At 47.5% G+C, this 18,720-nt stretch overlaps 1 protein-coding gene across 1 annotated transcript in view; it reads right to left on the bottom strand.

Annotated features, from left to right (window-relative positions):
• Nucleotides 1-1,366: 1,366 nt before the first annotated feature.
• LOC140418302 (glutamate receptor ionotropic, kainate 3-like) overlaps nt 1,367-18,720 on the bottom strand; it is a 727,178-nt gene continuing 709,824 nt past the window's right edge. The window contains exons 14-16 of the mRNA XM_072501774.1: nt 9,952-10,177; nt 6,361-6,611; nt 1,367-2,203 (exon numbers count right to left, since the gene is read on the bottom strand). Coding sequence (XP_072357875.1) covers nt 2,009-2,203; nt 6,361-6,611; nt 9,952-10,177 — 672 coding nt within the window. The 3' untranslated portion in view covers nt 1,367-2,008. The remainder of the gene's footprint in view (nt 2,204-6,360; nt 6,612-9,951; nt 10,178-18,720) is intronic.

The raw sequence follows: 18,720 nt of genomic DNA, 5'->3' as shown, positions 1-18,720 counted from the left end.
GACAGCGCCATTTCAATTGCCAGAGAACTATGTCAACAAATATTAAAATAACATAAAATTGCGCAGTGGTTAGTTCTGCTGCCTCACGGCGCCGAGGTCCCAGGTTTAATCCCGGCTCTGGGTCACTGTCCGTGTGGAGTTTGCACATTCTCCCCGTGTTTGTGTGGGTTTTGCCCCCACAACCCAAAGACGCGCAGGGTCTGTGGATTAGCCATGCTAAATTGCCCCTTAATTGGAAAAAATTAATTGGGTCTTCTAAATTTATTTTAAAAAATAAGTGAAAATTGTACACAATTTATTCTAATGTGTCAGATCATTAAGGATGAAATCTATGAATAATGGATTACGGTAGGGGATAATGGATGAGCATTTTAATGATAATGTCAACCTTCGTGGGTATTGTAAAAAATTGGAAAGGTCTTTCTCTCAAAATTATGTCGCTGTGTGTTTCCCTTTCCCTCCTTACCTTTATCTTCATCTCTCTTTGTCTCTCCCTCTCTCTTTCCCCCACCTCTTTCTCTCCTTCTCATATCACTGAGAAGAGAAATAAAGGTCCAATCAGTGAATGCTCACTCTAAATTACTGACTAACTGACTAATGACAAAGATTTCAATCTATGGTACACTTTGTAATGCCAACATTTACAATTACCCCTATGACAGTGTTACAATATAAGCTGTTTTAACATTTGCAATAAGAATTGGGAAAAAAGGATGCAGTGAAATATGAAACGGCTCAACTTCAAGGTTTGCTAAGTCAATGACACCCACTGTGGCCGAGGCCTCCAGTGTGAACTTGTTCAGATCTGGGAAATAGTGGCATGCTAGGATGCGGCCGCATTAGATGCGCTTTCAATGGCTCAATCTGGCATCAGACAAAAGGGTCGGCCCCTTTTCTAATCCTGTCCCAAGGATGCAATCTGTTTCCTGGGTCAACCTCCAGCCAACCATTCAATGGGAGGCAGGGAGATACTATAGTTTGCAATGAACCGGAAGCTGTTTGTGATTTAGTCGGTAAATTAAAAATGCATGTTATTTATATAAACAAACCCGAAGGATATTTTTTAAAAAAGAATAATCAACACATACTCGACAGACTATCCCTAGTTAGCAGATAGTTCTTTGGTAATTTTTACTGAATTAAAATTTTGTTCACATGGTAAAATCCCTTCAAAACCATCATTTCATAAAAACACTACCATTTGTTCTTTCTGTTAATCAAGCACAAATTAAACAATTAGATAAAAAACTGGACACAAAATATGAAAACAACTACATTTTGTATACTCTGCTTGTCATCTTGATGTCTGTTTAGTCCTTTCCGTTTTGATTTTTGTTTCCCCCCCCCCCCACCCACCCACCCCCAGTCTCGCAGTTTTCTGGAGGCACCATTCACTTCCAGCTCTGTCTATTAGTGTCTCTCAATGGCAGAAAGGAAGCACAGCACTGAGGTAAAAGATAAAGGAGTAACAGCTGCTGAGACATGACAGCAACTTTTCATGCTGTGAGTTAAATGGTCAACTGCACCCTTGAATGAACGTACTGCGTGCAGCACTCTTGAAATCAATATCCATAGATGCCTCCTGTCTGAGTCAATACCTGGAGCTGACAGAATGAATGTTGTTATTGCCATGCTGAAGGTTTCCACCAAGGTGTAATTGCACTGTTGCTACTTCATTTTCTCCATTGTTTTGGCCTTACTGCCCACTGCCTGGTTCCATTTCTTCCAATATATCAGCACTGAAATTTCCCACGCATTTAGTGTTTGGGGTTTTATGTCCCCGTTTGTCCTGATTCAAGTTTCAGAAACACTACCTGTAGCCTTGTGCTGTTTTTAGTTATGTTTTCCATGCGTTGCATATTGCATTTGTCCATGCTCTGGGGTTTTGCCGTTTTTTGAAACACCTTTGATGTCCGACAGGCCCTGTCTCTGAAACAAAGCTCCAGCCTCTCTCCTCTTTCAGTGCTAGAGCGCGCCTATTCTGCTCCCAGCACAGGCTGCATGTCTCCTAGGGGAACACCGGAGTCAGCCCAGTGTTGCAGGTCATGTTGTCCTTCCCGGGCAGTCGCCGGTCATTGAATGTATGCATGTTGATTACCGCCTCGGTCTTCACCATGACTGGCGCCTGAGGCTTGTGCTTCACTCGCCGTTGGCACGTGAGGGATAACCGAAGTTCCTGAGCCATGGTGCTGCACAAGGATCTCTGGGAAAATATCAGTCACACATTTGGTGATTCTAGTTTTACAGCCCATATTATTTTTCAGCAGAATAAAGTTCTGAATGGAATATTTAAGGTATTAAAAACCCCACACAAAGCCTTTGGCCATTTTGAATGATGAAAGTTTGTCATAGGGTTAAATGGTAATAGAAAGAAAGATCATTCTTATGTTTACATAACTGCGGTTATCTATCATGATCCTTCATCGTCACTTGATCAAGGTGTCTGATCTCCGAACTCTCAGCACTGTGGGAGTTTCTTCACACGTGCTGAGTAGTTTATGAAGATGGCTCACACTTTCAAGGACAACTAAGTATGGGAGATAAATGCTGGCCATGCATTGGATGCCGTTATTTCAAAAACAAGTAGAAAGCATGCCGAAAAAAATAAATAATTGGATTACTGGTGTTACACTCATTACATGCAGTGTAAAAAGTAACATTGAATGAATGATATGTTGGGCCCCATTTGTATGTCGTATCATTCATGCAACGTCTGTATCCTTTGAGATGTTACAAATCAATATTGGTTTCCTCACCATCAGTGTTGCATTTCTTTGTTCTCAATTATTGCCATTCTTTTTAAAAAATAAATTTAGAGTACCCAATTCATTTTTTCCAATTAAGGGGCAATTTAGTGTGGCCAATCCACCTGCCCTGCACATCTTTGGGTTGTGGGGGCGAAACACATGCAAACATGGGGAGAATGTGCAAACTCCACACGGACAGTGACCTAGAGGCAGGATTGAACCTAGGACCTCGGCGCCGTGAGGCAGCAGGGCTAACCCACTGCACCACAGTGCTACCCCAATTATTGCCATTCTGCTGGACTGGGCAAATATCTCCCCCAGTTGACAGCATTATATAAGAGATTTGAGTGGAGGTTGACCCCAAGGTTTAGCAGGAATTTTCAACTTGCTCAACTGTAATTTTTATTTTTCTATTTACTTTCTACATGTGGGGTTTGGAACAATTTTTATAAGTGTAGGCTTATTTCCTGGCCTCCAAGAAGTTTATAGGAATTGCTCTGCAGTAAATGGAGGCAAGACAATGCTGTTTGAAAGCAAGGTTATCTCAGTTCCAAACAATATGTTAAAAATATTGAACAGAGCTGCAGGCTATTTTGTTCTACCTCCTATGACTCATTTCCAATTAGGAATAGTCCACAGCAGCAGAATTGAAATTAAGACCCCATGGCTCCCATCTGTGGCACCACAAATTCCCCCCAGCCATGCTAGACAGAACCTTTAGGAAATGGAGACAGGACGGGATGGGGGGGCACATGACAGTTAGGGACTTCTATGTAGGGCACAGACTAGCGACACTGGACAAATTGACGGAGGAGTGGGAACTGCCGACAGAACAGGAAATGAGACACCTGCAAATAAATCAGTTCCACCTCAAAGAGGCAGTAGGGTACCCCGGGACCCCAGAAACGACACTGTTAGAGGACCTGATAAGCACAGACAGTAAGGAAGGGGGACTTTGTGGGAAATGTATGGACAGCTACTGGACAGAGCCTGAACACCACTGGACGAGACCAGCCGGAAATGGGAGGACGAACTGGAGACAGAAGTGGGGTGGGGACTCTGGAGCGAAGCACTGAGCAGGGCCAACTACACCTCCTCGTTCGTAAGGCTTAGCCCCATGCAGCTTAAAGTGGTGCACAGAGCACACCTGACCATAACCTGAATTAGCAGGTTCTTCCTGGAGGTGGAGCACAAATGTGAACGGTGCCAGAGCGGCCCGGCCAACCATACCCACATGTTCTGGACTTGTCCCAAACTTGCGGGGCTCAGGACAGCTTTCTCCGAGGCAATGTCGAAGATTGTGGGGATGAGGGTGAAGCCATGCCTAATTGTGGCAATCTTCTGGGTATCAGAGCAGCCAGAGCTACACATGGGGAAGAGGGCCAACGCCCTCGATTTCGCTTCCCTAATCGCACGCCGAAGAATCCTGCTCAGCTGGCAATCAGCAGCACCACCCACAGCTACAGACTGGCTTGCTGACCTTTTGGAATTTCTCCACCTGGAGAAGATTAAGTATGCCATTCGGGGGTCGGAGGAAGGCTTCCTAAACACATGGGGGCCGTTTGACGGCCTGTTCCAGAACCTGTTTGAGGCTAGCAGCAATGAGTAAGATGGGGAAACGGGAAAGATAGAAAGAAAAAGGAGAGGAAAAAAGAAAAATAAAGTCAGGAGGGGAACCATAGCTCCTAGCGCAGCCATGGGGGAGGGGGGGGGGGTGGGGGGAAGAGGAGAAAAGGCTGGAGAGACACAAAAGGGAACAATGTGGGAGGGAGGGGCCAACCCCCCCCCCCCCCGCCCCCCAATCACAGGAGAAACATAGCTGAAGTTGACGGGGGAAGAAAAGAAATGGGGGGGTGGAAGGGGAGAGAAAGCAGGGGGAAAGCCCCCAGAAAAAACGACCAGGGAAGACACAAGGGGGGAGAAAGGGGGGGCAGGGCAGAGTGGGCTGGGGGGGGGGGGGGGGGGGGGGTGGAAAGGACCACACGCCAAGCCAAATGATGGCAGAATGTAAATAAGAGAAGGACAAGACAAACCTTTCTGTATAACACAGTAAATAAATTTGGCCAACAATGTACATCACTGTTTATAACTTTTGAAAATGCCAATAAAAAGATTTAAAAGAAAAGAATTGAAATTAAGAGCTTACTATGTGGAGGAGCAGAGTGTCGGCCAGTGTTTCATTACAATGTTATGATGCAACACTGCTCAAGATGTCCTCTGGCAGATTGGCGGGGATGTTAAGTTACCCTAACATTCATTTGGCAATACACAGTCCCTTCTGAACTTTATCAGATATATTGGCCAAAATGCTCTTGGAAAATAACAGCGAGTTCACATCATTCGTCAAGATTGCAATCTAAACCCTTCCCTCTGTCATTCGCTCTGTTTCTTTCTTACAGGAATAGTCCAGATTGCAAGGCTTGCCAGGGGATGCACAACTCTGGCTCATTTTTGCCCATTTTTGACTTCTCCTCTGTATTGTGAAACTCACTTTTTACAGAATTATAACATTTATAGCAGGGGTGGCAGTGTGATGCAATGGTTAGCACTGCTGCCTAACGGCGCCGTGTACCCAGGTTCGATCCCGGCCCCGGGTCACTCTCCGCATGGAGTTTGCACATACGCTACATGTCTGCATGGGTCTCACCCGCACAACCCAAAGCTGTGCAGGGTAGGTGGATTGGCCCCATTAAATTACCCCCTTAATTGGAAAAATTTAAAAATAACTATTAAAATTTTGTTTTTACAGCACTGCTGAAGGCCATTGGGCTAGTGGCCTTTGGAGCTCCTGAAGTGGACCTTCTCACTCTAATCTTAATTATTCATTGATTCATAAGACATCAACAGCAAAGGAGGAGGTCATTTGGCCCATAATTTCCAAGCTGGTCATCAAAGACCTGACTACACAAATCCCATTTTCCAGCACTTGGCTCGCAACCCTGGAGGTTACGGCAGCGCAAGTGAATATCTAAATACTTAGTGAATGTGATGCGAGTTTCTGACTCAACCACCCTTTCAGGCAGTGAGGTCCAGACTCTCACCACTCTCTCTTCAACTTCCCTCTTAGCCTTCTATCTCTTAACCTTAAATCTATGCCCCCTGGTTATTGACACGTTTATTAATGGGAAAAAGTGGTTTCCCAATCTGGCCTATCTATTCCTCTTTTTTTTTGCCTGTTCCACTGTCCCTGTACCCTTCCTTTTCAAAAATGTATCTAGTGAGTTCAACAGAGGCAGAGATCTAACAAGGGTTTTGCCTGGTTTTGGTGTTACCTCTCTGCTGTCCTTAAACAGACTTGAGCCTATATCTATCAGAAATTTAAACAGGGAACACTATTGGATAGTTACATAGTCGCCTTGTAAAGTCAGAGTTGATATATTTCCATGTTGTTTCTAAACTTGAGAACCGAAGGCGAAAGATCCAGACAGCAGCCTGTAAGCCGAATGAATCAGTCAAGTTGCCATGGGCAACCAAGAGTTGGGGCAAGAATGGAAGTGATGGCATCTCAACTGTCCTGTTTCCAAGGAAACAGAGAAGCCAGTGTCAGGAATAAAATTCTGTAAACTTCCCCTTTCTGTCATTAGGTGAAAAATACTCACTTTTGCTTACTTACCTGTTCACGATCTGCAGTTTTTCGGAGTTTATAAATGAACTCTCCTATTGCCACAAATACTGACAGCACCAGTCCTGCTGCTAACACAATGAAGATGCCACCAATGTTTTGTATGCCGAGGGCACTGGCCTCTTTGTTTTCTTCCTCAGGGCAGCCGTTACCTCGCCACCATTTCTCTTTTATCATGTGCAGCTTGCCGTCCTCCTGAAGCTGGAGGACAGCAATGGTTATCTTCTCTTTATATGGTGAGCCTGTGGAGGGGAGTGATAAACAAATTAGCAATAAAGACAAGTTAAAAACCTGGAGTGAAATCTCATTGTACCGCCATCTATCTTGAAACACTGCTTTGTGGCTGTTTGCAATGAGACAATTTATCTAAATTTTAGCCTGTAGCCATACTATACAGATAGTGGGTTTTGGAGACTGGTACAATGGCAGGGTCGCTGTGTACCATCAACTCTGCATTTCGCCCAATTATGTTGGTTAAATATCAATGGCAATGAAGATCTGATACGACATTTGGCTCTTTGCCAAGATGCTGCAAATTATGTTTATTCAGTTGTAGTCAGTCACGTTACAATTAATAACATCCAAAAGATTATGATGTTTTGGGATAGTGTCTTCAATTTAGAGTACAGATTAAAGGAAGATGTAGATTGTTTTGTCATTTTATGGGGAATAGAGCATGGTATTTAAACTTGAACACAATGGTGAGGCAGCTGCAATGTCAGAGTACAGACGAGGGGCTGGATTCTCCGATCGCTGACGCCAAAATTGGGTTTGGCGATCGCCTGGAGAATCCATTCTTAAGCTGGAATTGGGAGGTGGTGCTGTTTTTGCGATCTCCGTCCCCTCAAAAACGGCATACTCAGGCCGTCACCTGAGGCCCTCCCCCGATGCTCCGCCCCCAGTGGGCCGAGTCCGCGTTTGGGGTTGCTCTCATGTGCTCACACCGTTCGGGGACCTCGCATGGTGGCTGCGGAGTGTGTCCAGTGCAGCCAGTCAGGGGGGATCTTTTCCGCTGGCAGGGGGGGCTTCGGTGGGGCTGGGGGGAACTGGTGGGTGGTGGTGCAGAAGTGCAAGGGGGGGTTACAGGGGGGCTGTTTTTGGCAGGCAGGGTCCACGTGCAGCCGGCGCCATGTTGTACGCCGCAGCCACCGCCCTGCGCATGCGCGGCCACGGACCCGACCATTCTGCGGCCGTATCCACAGGTAAAGCTGGGATCTTTACACTGCGTGGCTGCTCGCCTCCCACCGGGCGGAGGATCAATACAGGGGTGGCGCCGGCTTTCTGGTCATAAGACCAGACGGATCCTGCGGCTATGTCCTGTTCTGCTCAATAAGAGCCTACCCGTTTGTAAGCAGTACTGTTTGGTTAAGGCAGCTATTTATTGCAAGGTTCTACAACACGGGGCAAATTCACTAACTTTTGGGCTCATCATAATGTAGCCCCTGGTTTTGCAGAATGAAATTGATTGCAATCTTGGGCAATTCATTGCAAGCCTGTGGCTGGAGAATCCAGCCCGAGGAGTTTCTTCGGTCCTGAAAAATATTGAGAATGTTGGGTTGTACACTGTTGTGCTTTAAACTGTCCATTTAATTCCAAGAAGAAAGAGAGTCAAACTCTTACGGATAGGTAATCAGCATTTTTAACTGGACACATAACTGACGTGATTCATGTTGCAGAGGTAGCCATTGTAACGATTGGGTTAAAGGTTTCCCGAAAATATCATTGATACATACACAGTTATTCTCCCAGTGTGTAGGAGAGAGAGCAGCTAGAAGGCGGCGGTCTCTATGGTTCACTGCACTGGAATGTAACTGGAGGTGCGCGCCCTGATTAAAGAGACCAAATTTGTGAGGAAATAAAATAAAGTTGAAAGATTCACTTTGCTTAGCTTATACTCGAGGAAGGATCTCCAGTAATACTCTCACCATGAAGGACAGTTCTGAGGTTAGAAGTTACTGGACTGAGAAAGGGAAAAGAACAGGGGCGTCATTCTCCGACCCCCCGCCGGGTCGGAGAATGGCCGTTGGCCGCCGTGAATCCCGCCCCCGCCCCCGCCGAAGTCTCCGCTCCCGGAGATTGGGCGGGGGCGGGAATCCAGCCGCGCCGGTTGGCGGGACCCCCCGCTGGATTCTCCGGCCCGAATGGGCCGAAGTCCCACCCAGGAATTGCCTGTCCCGCCGACGTAAATCAAACCTGGTATTTACCGGCGGGACCAGGCGGCGTGGGCGGGCTCCGGGGTCCTGGGGGGGGGGGGGGGGCGCGGGGCGATCTGACCCCGGGGGGTGCCCCCACGGTGGCCTGGCCCGCGATCGGGGCCCACCGATCCGTGGGCGGGCCTGTGCCGTGGGGGCACTCTTTCCCTTCCGCCTCCGCTACGGCCTCCACCATGGCGGAGGCGGAAGAGACTCTCCCCACTGCGCATGCGCGGGAAACTTTCAGCGGCCGCTGACGCTCCCGCGCATGCGCGGGGAAACTGACAGCGGCCGCTGACGCTCCCGCGCATGCGCCGCATTTCCGCGCCAGCTGGCGGGGCAACAAACGCCATTTCCGCCAGCTGGCGGGGCGGAAATCCCTCCGGCGTCGGCCTAGCCCCTCAATGTTGGGGCTAGGCCGCCAAAGATGCGGAGACTTCCGCACCTTTGGGCCGGCGCGATGCCAGTCTGATTGGCGCCGGCTTTGGCGCCAGTCGGCGGGCATCCCGCCGTTGGGGGAGAATTTCGTCCCAGAAGTAAACCTTCAGGAGCTAAGAATCATTTTAGATGTGATTCTGGGAGAATTAAATTTCTGCTGAAAGGGCAATGTAAAGTATATCTGCAAAATGTGTTTTTTCAGTTGTGCTAAAAATAAGAGGGGAAGGAGGGCAATCTTTTCTGTGGTTTAAAGTATAAGTTGCCTTCAAATATAGTGCTTAGTCAAGTGTGCTTTTAGTTTTTTTATACAGTGGAGTGAATTCTCCACTGGCGGGATTCTCCATTCCGCTGCCAGCGCATCATGCCCGTGATGGCGTGGGGTGGCCACAATGGGAAACATTGGCCCGCTGCAGAAATGCAGAATCCCGCTGCCGACGATGGCACGCCGCCGAGGAACATGCGGCTGGGGAGGCGGGGAACTCACCCCACGAATTGTCTAAAAACAGTTTCATCCTTCCCGCCATCAACTGCAAGTTTGAATTTCTTTTTAAAAGTTACCAGTCTCGACAGAGATCATAACAGTCACTTGAGAACCTTTTTAAGTTGCCTTTGCACAGGTTGTAATTATACTAGTGTTTGTTCAAAGTCACAGCAATGCGAGTTAGCCTCGCTCCATTTTCTTTCTGCAGTTTGGACAATGATTTTGCACAATGAGTTACACTGCACATGTTTTTCATCAGTACCACAGTAAGGTAAAACTGCTCTGCATTAATCTTGTCGCTGCTGACCTATTACCAGTTGTGTTAAGTTAAATAGTAACTTGTGACAAAAAAAAAATTAAGGGTAAAACTTCTTAATTATGAGTCAGGAGAGATTACATTAAAAGTAAACTAGCTGTCAGCGGTCAGATGCTGCTCAACTCTGAACTAAAGACCAGTAAAAGGTTTCATACCAAGGGGAGTTCCGATACCATAGCCTTTCGAGTCCATGGGACTGCCGATCTGGGTCAGATTGCAGTTCCTTTGAGTGGCGTACTCAATGCTGGTAGATTCCATTAGAAAGGCATAATCGGCACCAAGGACTCGCTGGATTCCTTCCTCGTTAGATTTAACGAGTGCGGTTTGCTGTCTGCTGCTCATAAAAGCCCACATCTTCTCAAAAGTGGAAATTTTTGATTTCTGTTGAAAAATTAACAAATAATTTTGTCAGTGCTCCGTGCTGAAATATTAGGCCATGACTCTGTTGCCAGTCTGCTCCGCTACCGCTGCCAATGAAGATGGAGAATTTGGCCGCAATGTTCGCTGGCGGCACGACACTTTACTCCCGCCACTTGTCAATGGGACCACCCCACAACGCCCGGAAACCTTCGGACAGGGGTGCACTGCTGGTGGGAACACAGAATCCCACCGCCAGCGAACGGCCGGAGAATTCTGCCCATTTAGACATCTGTTGAATTTTTATGAAATAGTTTGGACGTGCATACAGTGTACTTAGGGGATTAAACAATCGCAAATAAGTGCAACAGTTGAGAGCCTAGAAATATGGACCAAAGATTTAGCTCAGGCGTTGAAAGCTGCGTGTCTGCTTCCACAGTAAAAAAAAAAATCTCCCTATTATAACATATTCTTTATTACAAAACTTCAATTTTTGTATATTTTGTTTGTTTCTTCTTTTTCTATTTCTTTGGAATGGCTGTTAGGTGTACACAGCTTATGAAAGGGTACACTCGCAAAAGGCAAACCCTTCAGCAGAGGAGAGGGGGGGGAGTATTTTCAATAACCTATTGTTGACGAGATAAAACTCTGTCAATCATAATCTCACAAATAAAATGCATTATTTATTGATCATTCAGCACTATTGAAAATCTAAACTCTTTAACTGCCTGTTAGTTGATGTTTGTGTACGTGACTCTCTGTCAATCTTATAGTGGGGACATAAGGTAGACATGAATCTAATGAAATGCAGTACAGATGAAACCTGTGTTTGATTCCTACCCTTAACATGGCAAATGCAGCAACTAAGACTTACCTGCTCGTCCAACGCCAGAAAACTAATGGATTTACTGATTAAAATTTACAACCTGGTTCCTTCTGTGAACAGAGATCATAGACATCCACCAGAGAATCAGTTGAGGCCCACAAAATTAATTTCAAAAGCGTTTAACCACTTAGTGACCGAGTGATCTCTGGGGCGTCATTCTCCGCCGGCGGGAGTCTCCGTTCTGCCGGCGCCCGGGGGTTTCCCGACGGCGTGGGGCTGCCCCACAATGGGAAACCCCATTGACCGGCCGGTGTTACGGAGACTCCCGCCGGCCGGTCGGCGCAGAAATGTGGCGGGGCGGGTAGGAGAATTTCGCCCCTGATCTGAAAACAGCATTTGTTTCCAAATTGCAAGAAGAGGTGGTCACTAGCTACCGTGGCAACAGGCATCAGCTGAGGCAAGCGTGAATGCATGATGCCCATCTATGGTTAATTCATTGAGAATTCAGGGGGCAATAATGATGATCCAAGTTCAAGACTATATATGGGTGGGGTTCTCCATCCCGCTGCACCTGGGACTGGATTCTCCGCACGCCGATGCCAAAATCCCGGCCAGTGTCGGGGTGGAGAATCTATTTCCGTGCACGGAATCGGGACTGGCGCCAGTTCCCCGATTCTCCGGGCCCCGAAAAGCGGCATACTCAGAGAGTACGCCGCACCGCGTATCACCTACCCGCAGCCATTGTTGGAGGCCCGCTCCGCCCCCGACCGGCTGAAGCCCTGTGTCGTGGGCCACTCATATTCCTGCCGGTTGGGATACTAGCGTGGCGGCTGCAGACTCAGTCCGCGGCTGCCATGGGCGGGGGCAAGCCGATCGGAGGTCGGGGGGGGGCCACATACGGGCCCAGGGTATTTTTGGGCGGGTGGTCGGGGCCAGGTGCGCAGCCAATCGGGGGCACTATTTGGGAGGTCCAGTTTTGCAGTCTGAGTCTGCCATGGAGCATGGTCCGGCCGCTAAAGGCCGCCGCCTTGCGCATGCGCAGTCTCTGAACCAGAAGTGCGGTGGCCCGTATCTGCAGCAAAAGCTGCAAGCTTCCCAACAGTTCACTGGTAGCCCCATGCAGGACTTTGAATATGTGGCCCTTTCACGCCAGCCTTTGGCCGTGTGCTTCCCGGCGCTCGCAGTGCTGCGAAACACATGGATATTCAATGCAACTCACATCGAATAAGGGACCTGAATGGGAAATGCGCAGCTCAGGCCACACATATCTCCATTTTGTACAGTGGAGAGTGCCACTTGCTGGAACTCCCCATTGTAGCAAATGATTGGGCTGCCATTTTTAATGGGAGATCTCGGAGGCTCCCAAAACAATTTACCAACCTCCACGCCCAGCATGAACGCACTATGGGAGGGTTCACACTCCCCCCCCCCCCCCCCCCAAACACCCAGGCCGGGCAACCACGGCCAGATCACATGCGCAAAATAAATGCCAGCTTAGCACCTTGCCAGTGTTAACCTGGCACCCTGGCAGTGCCCATTCCAGCTGTGAATGCCACCTGGCACCTTAGCAGTGCCAGGCTGACACCCAGATGGTACTGCCAGGGTGCCATATTGGCACAGCTAGAGTACCAGGCTGCACTGCTAGGGTATACAGGTGGCACTAGCAGTGCCAGGGCACCACTCTTCCCAAAGAGAATGCAGCTGGGGAACTTCCAATTCCCTGGGAAACCTCCATGAGCGCCGTTCCATCTGGTCTCCAGTGGTGAGCAGTGCTAAACAGCACTTCTTGAGGTCTCTGAGGCAAAAGAGCTGAATCCCAAAGCCTCAGATACCTTGGAAATTTGCACATTAGAGTGAGGCTTACTGTTTCGCTCTAATATGCAGATTTGCTAAAAAGTGATCCTGCCCGTTGTGGGCGGGATTCACAATTCAATGTCTCACCAGAATGTGTTGAATCTCACAAGACGTTGCGAGCCGGGTAGAATCTGGGAGCGGGGCCTCACGGTTTTCCTCGGCCAAGCTGCACCGTGGCGAGCTGCTTTTCAGGTGCAACATGGCTGTTGGGTCATGTTCATAGTATATATTGTTAAACCAAAATGAAAAAATGTTGGTGATTCTTGGTTAATAATCTAATCTGGAATTCTGAGAGCTGTGAGTCAAAAATTGCATCTGAACCCTCAGCAGAATGATAGCCAATAGTTACTCAAAGGAGCTTCAGTACATCGAAACAAGGAAGATTTGGATTCACATAATGCCTTTGATGGATGCCGGTGTCATGCTCAGTACCAAAATGTCATATTCTGAACTTCAAAATAATTTTATAAATAAATTTAAAAATAATTGGTCAAAAAGGCTAGAAAAGATGGTCGCGCAAGGTCGCCTGACCTTTTTTGTGGAGAACCATTCCCTTGTCTCAATAAGGAACCAAAGAATATTCTCGACTGATGTGAGTCATTGCCCGTCCCTGAAATGAATCAAAGGGGGTTATCTGATTTGGATGGATCATTTTCACAAAGGCACTGACTGTCTCAAATCCTCCGAGGTTTTAGCCCACAAAACAGAATGTGGAATCAACATGAACACTGTGCCTTATTTGGAAAAGGCATTGAACTTATCAAACGCCACATGGAGACAGCCATCTTTTGTTTGTTTAAAAGATCAGCTTGGAGCTGTGTGCAGGCAGTTCCGCCAAAACTATCCGAAACATTGGCTCAGCCAATCTGTGAATCAGACTCAGAAACATGGGGCGAAATTCTCCTACCCGCCCCGCCACATTTCTGCGTCGACCGGCCGGCGGGAGTCTCCGTAACACAGGCCGGTCAATGGGGTTTCCCATTGTGGGGCAGCCCCACGCCGTCGGGAAACCCCCCGGTGCCGGCAGAACGGAGACTCCCGCCGGCGGAGAATGACGCCCATGCTGTGTAACTTCAGGCAGCCAGAAAATATAACCCGTACCAGTTTTCAAAGTTCACCTGAGAACCAACCTCTCAGCTATTCAGCTACATGAAACCTCACAACTCTCTGAAAACCCTTCACTTTACAAGACACTCATTCCAACATTAAATCGTTCAATCAATTTAAAAGTCCACAGACCTGCCACATGGGATCATAAATCAGAACCTGAGATAACTGTGATCAGTAAAAGTGAATGACCTTTATCTGTACCCAATCTTTATGTGTATGGATGTGTGAATAAGAGTGAGTGTTTGTGATTTTGCATTTAGTTTGGGCTGTGTGAGGGAATAAATAACCTTTATTTTTACAGTCACGAAAGCTTTCTGCCAAAATATTTAATTGGCATACATAAGGCTTGTTGACAGAAATCAATTAATTCTAAGTTTGTGGTTTGTAGTTTTGAAATTTTAACGGGCCATGATAATTGACGCTGCTACTAGCTTTATTTTCACAGGAGAAAGCGATCAATGGATTACGTGTTTTTAAGAGATGTTCTTTCACACATCCAACCTTACACTGTGTTCATTGTTTCTAGAAAGTGTACAGTGAGTCAAAGAGCATGGAAGTGTCAGAGCCTGTCATAGAATCCCTGCAATGCAGAGATAGCCATTTGGCCCATCGAGTCTGTACTGACCCTCTGAAAGAACACCCTACCTAGGTCCAATCCTCCCGCCCTCCCCCTGTAACCTCCCCTCCCAAAAAAACCTTTTGATACAACGGGGCAATTTATCATAGCCAATCCACCTGACCTGCACACCTTTTGACTGTGGGAGGAAATCGCAGTACCAGAGGTTCCTGCTTGAGTCACTGTCTGTGTGGAGTCTGCACGCTATCCCCGTGTCTGCTTGGGTTTCCTCTGGGTGCTCCAGTTTCCTCTCAAAAGTCCCGAAAGACATGCTTGTTGGGTGAATTGGACATTCTGAATTCTCCCTCAGTGTACTCGAACAGGTGCCAGAATGTGGCGACGAGGGGATTTTCACTAACTTCATTGCAGTGTTAATGTAAGCCTACTTGTGACAATAATAAAGGTTATTACCAATATTATTGAAACCCACGCAGGCAGGAAGAGAATGTGTAAATTCCAGACACAAAGTCATCCGAGGTCGGAATCGAAGCACGCTAACCACAGTGCCATCATATTGCCCTAAAGGGGGCATGAAGAACCTCAAGGGTGGGTGGAAAGGCAAAGTTTTGCAAAGGGGCATGAGGGGCCATAGGGGGTGGCTGGGATGCATAATTTGACAAAAGATCCTCTCATATGGTGCACATAGGCACCAACGATATAGGTAAAAAACGGGACGAGGTCCTACAAGCTGAATTTAGGGAGCTAGGAGTTAAACTAAAAAGTAGGACCTCAAAGGTAATAATCTCAGGATTGCTACCAGTGCCACAAGCTAGTCAGAGTAGGAATGTCAGGATAGAGAGGATGAATGCGTGGCTCGAGAGATGGTGCAAGAGGGAGGGATTCAAATTCCTGGGACATTGGAACCGGTTCTGGCGGAGGTGGGACCAGTACAAACCGGACGGTCTGCACCTGGGTAGGACTGGAACCGATGTCCTAGAGTTTGCTAGAGCTGTTGGGGAGAGTTTAAACTAATGTGGCAGGGGGATGGGAACCGATGCAGGAAGTTGGAAGGTAGTAAAACAGGGACAGAAATAAAAGGCAGTAAGGGGGAAAGTGTAAGGCAGAGAAGCCATAGTCAAAAATCAAAAAAGGCGACAGTACAAGGTACAGTGACTGAGGGGAGCTCAGTGAATAGGACCAGGAATACTAAAAGAAATAAAACGGGAAGTGAAAACATTAATGGTAAGCGACGCGGCAGGTTGTTACATGAAGATATGGGTTCAACGACAAGGAAAATTAGGAGAAGGTTTAAGAGGAAATATAACTGAGGAGAGGTTACTGATCGAGGTGTTAAGATTCAGAACAGAGGTAAAAAAGCCAACATAAGTGTACTTTACCTGAATGCTCGTAGTATTCGGAATAAGGGAAATGAGTTGATGGCGCAAATCATCGTGAATGACTATGATTTAGTGGCCATTACTGAAACATGGTTAAAGGATGGTCACGACTGGGAGTTAAATATCCGAGGGTATCAAACTTTTCGGAAGGACAGAGTGGATGGTAAGGGAGGTGGTGTAGCTCTGTTATTTAAGGATGACATCCGGGCAACAGTAAGGGATTACATCGGTGCTATGGAGGATAAGGTTGAATCCATTTGGGTGGAAATCAGGAATAGTAAGGCAAAAAAGTCACTGATCGGAGTAATCTAGAGGCCACCAATAGTAACATTATGGTGGGGCAGGCAATAAACAAAGAAATAACAGATGCATGTAGAAATGGTACAGCAGTTATCATGGGGGATTTTAATCTACATGTTGATTGGTTTAACCAGGTTGGTCAAGGCAGCCTTGTGGAGGAGTTTATAGAATGTATCCGTGATAGTTTCAAAGAACAGTATGTAATGGAACCTACGAGGGAACAAGCGGTCCTAGATCTGGTCCTGTGTAATGAGACAGGATTGATTCAGGATCTCATAGTTAGGGATCCTCTCGGAAGGAGCGATCACAATATGGTGGAATTTAAAATACAGATGGCGGGTGAGAAGGTAAAATCAAGCACTAATGTTTTGTGCTTAAACAAAGGAGATTACAATGGGGTGAGAGAAGAACTAGCTAAGGTAGACTGGGAGCAAATACTTTATAGTGAAACAGTTGAGGAACAGTGGAGAACCTTCCAAGTGATTTTTCACAGTGCTCAGCAAAGGTTTATACCAATAAAAAGGAAGGACGGTAAAAAAAGGGAAAATCGACCGTGGATATCTAAGGAAATAAGGGAGAGTATCAAATTGAAGGAAAAAACATACAAAGTAGCAAAGATCAGTGGGAGACTAGAGGACTGGGAAATCTTTAGGGGGCAACAGAAAGCTACTAAAAAAGCTATAAAGAAGAGTAAGATAGATTATGAGAGTAAACTTGCTCAAAATATAAAAACAGATAGTAAAAGTTTCTACAAATACATAAAACAAAAAAGAGTAGCTAAGGTAAATATTGGTCCTTTAGAGGATGAGAAGGGAGATTTAATAATGGGAAGAGGAAATGGCTGAGGAACTGAACAGGTTTTTTGGGTCGGTCTTCACAGTGGAAGACACAAATAACATGCCAGTGACTGATGGAAATGAGGCTATGACAGGTGAGGACCTTGAGAGGATTGTTATCACCAAGGAGGTAGTAATGGGCAAGCTAATGGGGCTAAAGGTAGACAAGTCTCCTGGACCTGGTGGAATGCATCCCAGAGTGCTAAAAGAGATGGCTAGGGAAATTGCAAATGCACGAGTGATAATTTACCAATATTCACTAGACTCTGGGGTGGTCCCGGCGGATTGGAAATGAGCAAACGTGACACCACTGTTTAAAAAAGGAGGTAGGCAGAAAGCGGGTAATTCTAGGCCAGTGAGCTTAACTTCGGTAGTAGGGAAGATGCTGGAATCTATCATCAAGGAAGAAATAGCGAGGCATCTGGATGGAAATTATCCCATTGGGCAGACGCAGCATGGCTTCATAAAGGGCAGGTCGTGCCTAACTAATTTAGTGGAATTTTTTTAGGACATTAACAGTGCGGTAGATAACGGGGAGCCAATGGATGTGGTATATCTGGATTTCCAGAAAGCCTTTGACAAGGTGCCACACAAAAGGTTGTTGCATAAGATGAAGATGCATGGCATTAAGGGGAAAGTAGTAGCATGGATAGAGGATTGGTTAATTAATAGAAAGCAAAGAGTGGGGATTAATGGGTGTTTCTCTGGTTGGCAACCTGTAACTAGTGGGGTCCCTCAAGGTGACTGACTTGCCAGAAGTCAATGTGGAGAAAGAGCCCCCAACAGTGGCCCTTCGATGCTTGGCTAGTAAGCGATGATTTCCCTTCGGCTTTACGCTCCCAGTTCCAGCTCCTCTGGTGGTGGACCCAAGGCCTTTCTCCAAGAGGCAAAGGAGGCCTCATGATCACTGGAGTGAGGTGGTGAACTGGACTTTGTTCAGCAGGGGGGGGGGGCGGGAGTGGGAGAGATGTGTTAATCCTCATGAGACCCAAGGGGAATCAATTATTAATCTCTTCATGGGGCTTGTGGAGTACGAGTTCCCAAGGTAACGGGTGGAGGTCCGCCCAGCTTGAACTTGTTACTGAGCCCTTTAGATGCTATCCCATTAGTCCCGCACTGGGACACTTGTGTTGAGGCTTTACTTTTAAGTTAAGAATAAATCTGTTAAATCTGTCCTTCTCATGGGCGCGATTCTCCACTCCCACACCGGCTGGGAGAATCACCTGGGCTGCCGAAATGTCCGGGGACGCCGGTCCGACGCCCTCCCGCCGATTCTCCCAAGCGGCGGGAACGGGCCGGTCGGTTTTCGCGGGCCGCAGGCCGGCGAATCGCCGGAGATACCCAAAATGGCGGTTCTCCGGCACCCCCGCTATTCTGAGGCCCGGATGGGCCGAGCGGCCAGGCCAAAACGGCGGGTTCCCCGCAGCGCCGTCCACACCTGGTTGCTACAGTCGTGGGCGGTGCGTTAACGCTGGGGGGGCGGCCTGTGGGGGGGCAAGGGGGGATTCTGCACCGGGCTTCACCTTGAATGGGGGGTGGCCCACGATCGGTGCCCACCGATCGTCGGGCCGTCCTCTCTGAAGGAGGACCTCCTTCCTTCCGCGGCCCCGCAAGATCCGTCCCCCATCTTCTTGCGGGGCGGATTTGGACAGGACGGCAACCACGCATGCGCGGATGACGTCCGTTAT

Source organism: Scyliorhinus torazame, chromosome 1, assembly GCF_047496885.1.
Source record: "Scyliorhinus torazame isolate Kashiwa2021f chromosome 1, sScyTor2.1, whole genome shotgun sequence".
Classification (NCBI taxonomy): Eukaryota; Metazoa; Chordata; class Chondrichthyes; order Carcharhiniformes; family Scyliorhinidae; genus Scyliorhinus; species Scyliorhinus torazame.
This window is presented reverse-complemented; position numbering and strand designations above follow the sequence as displayed.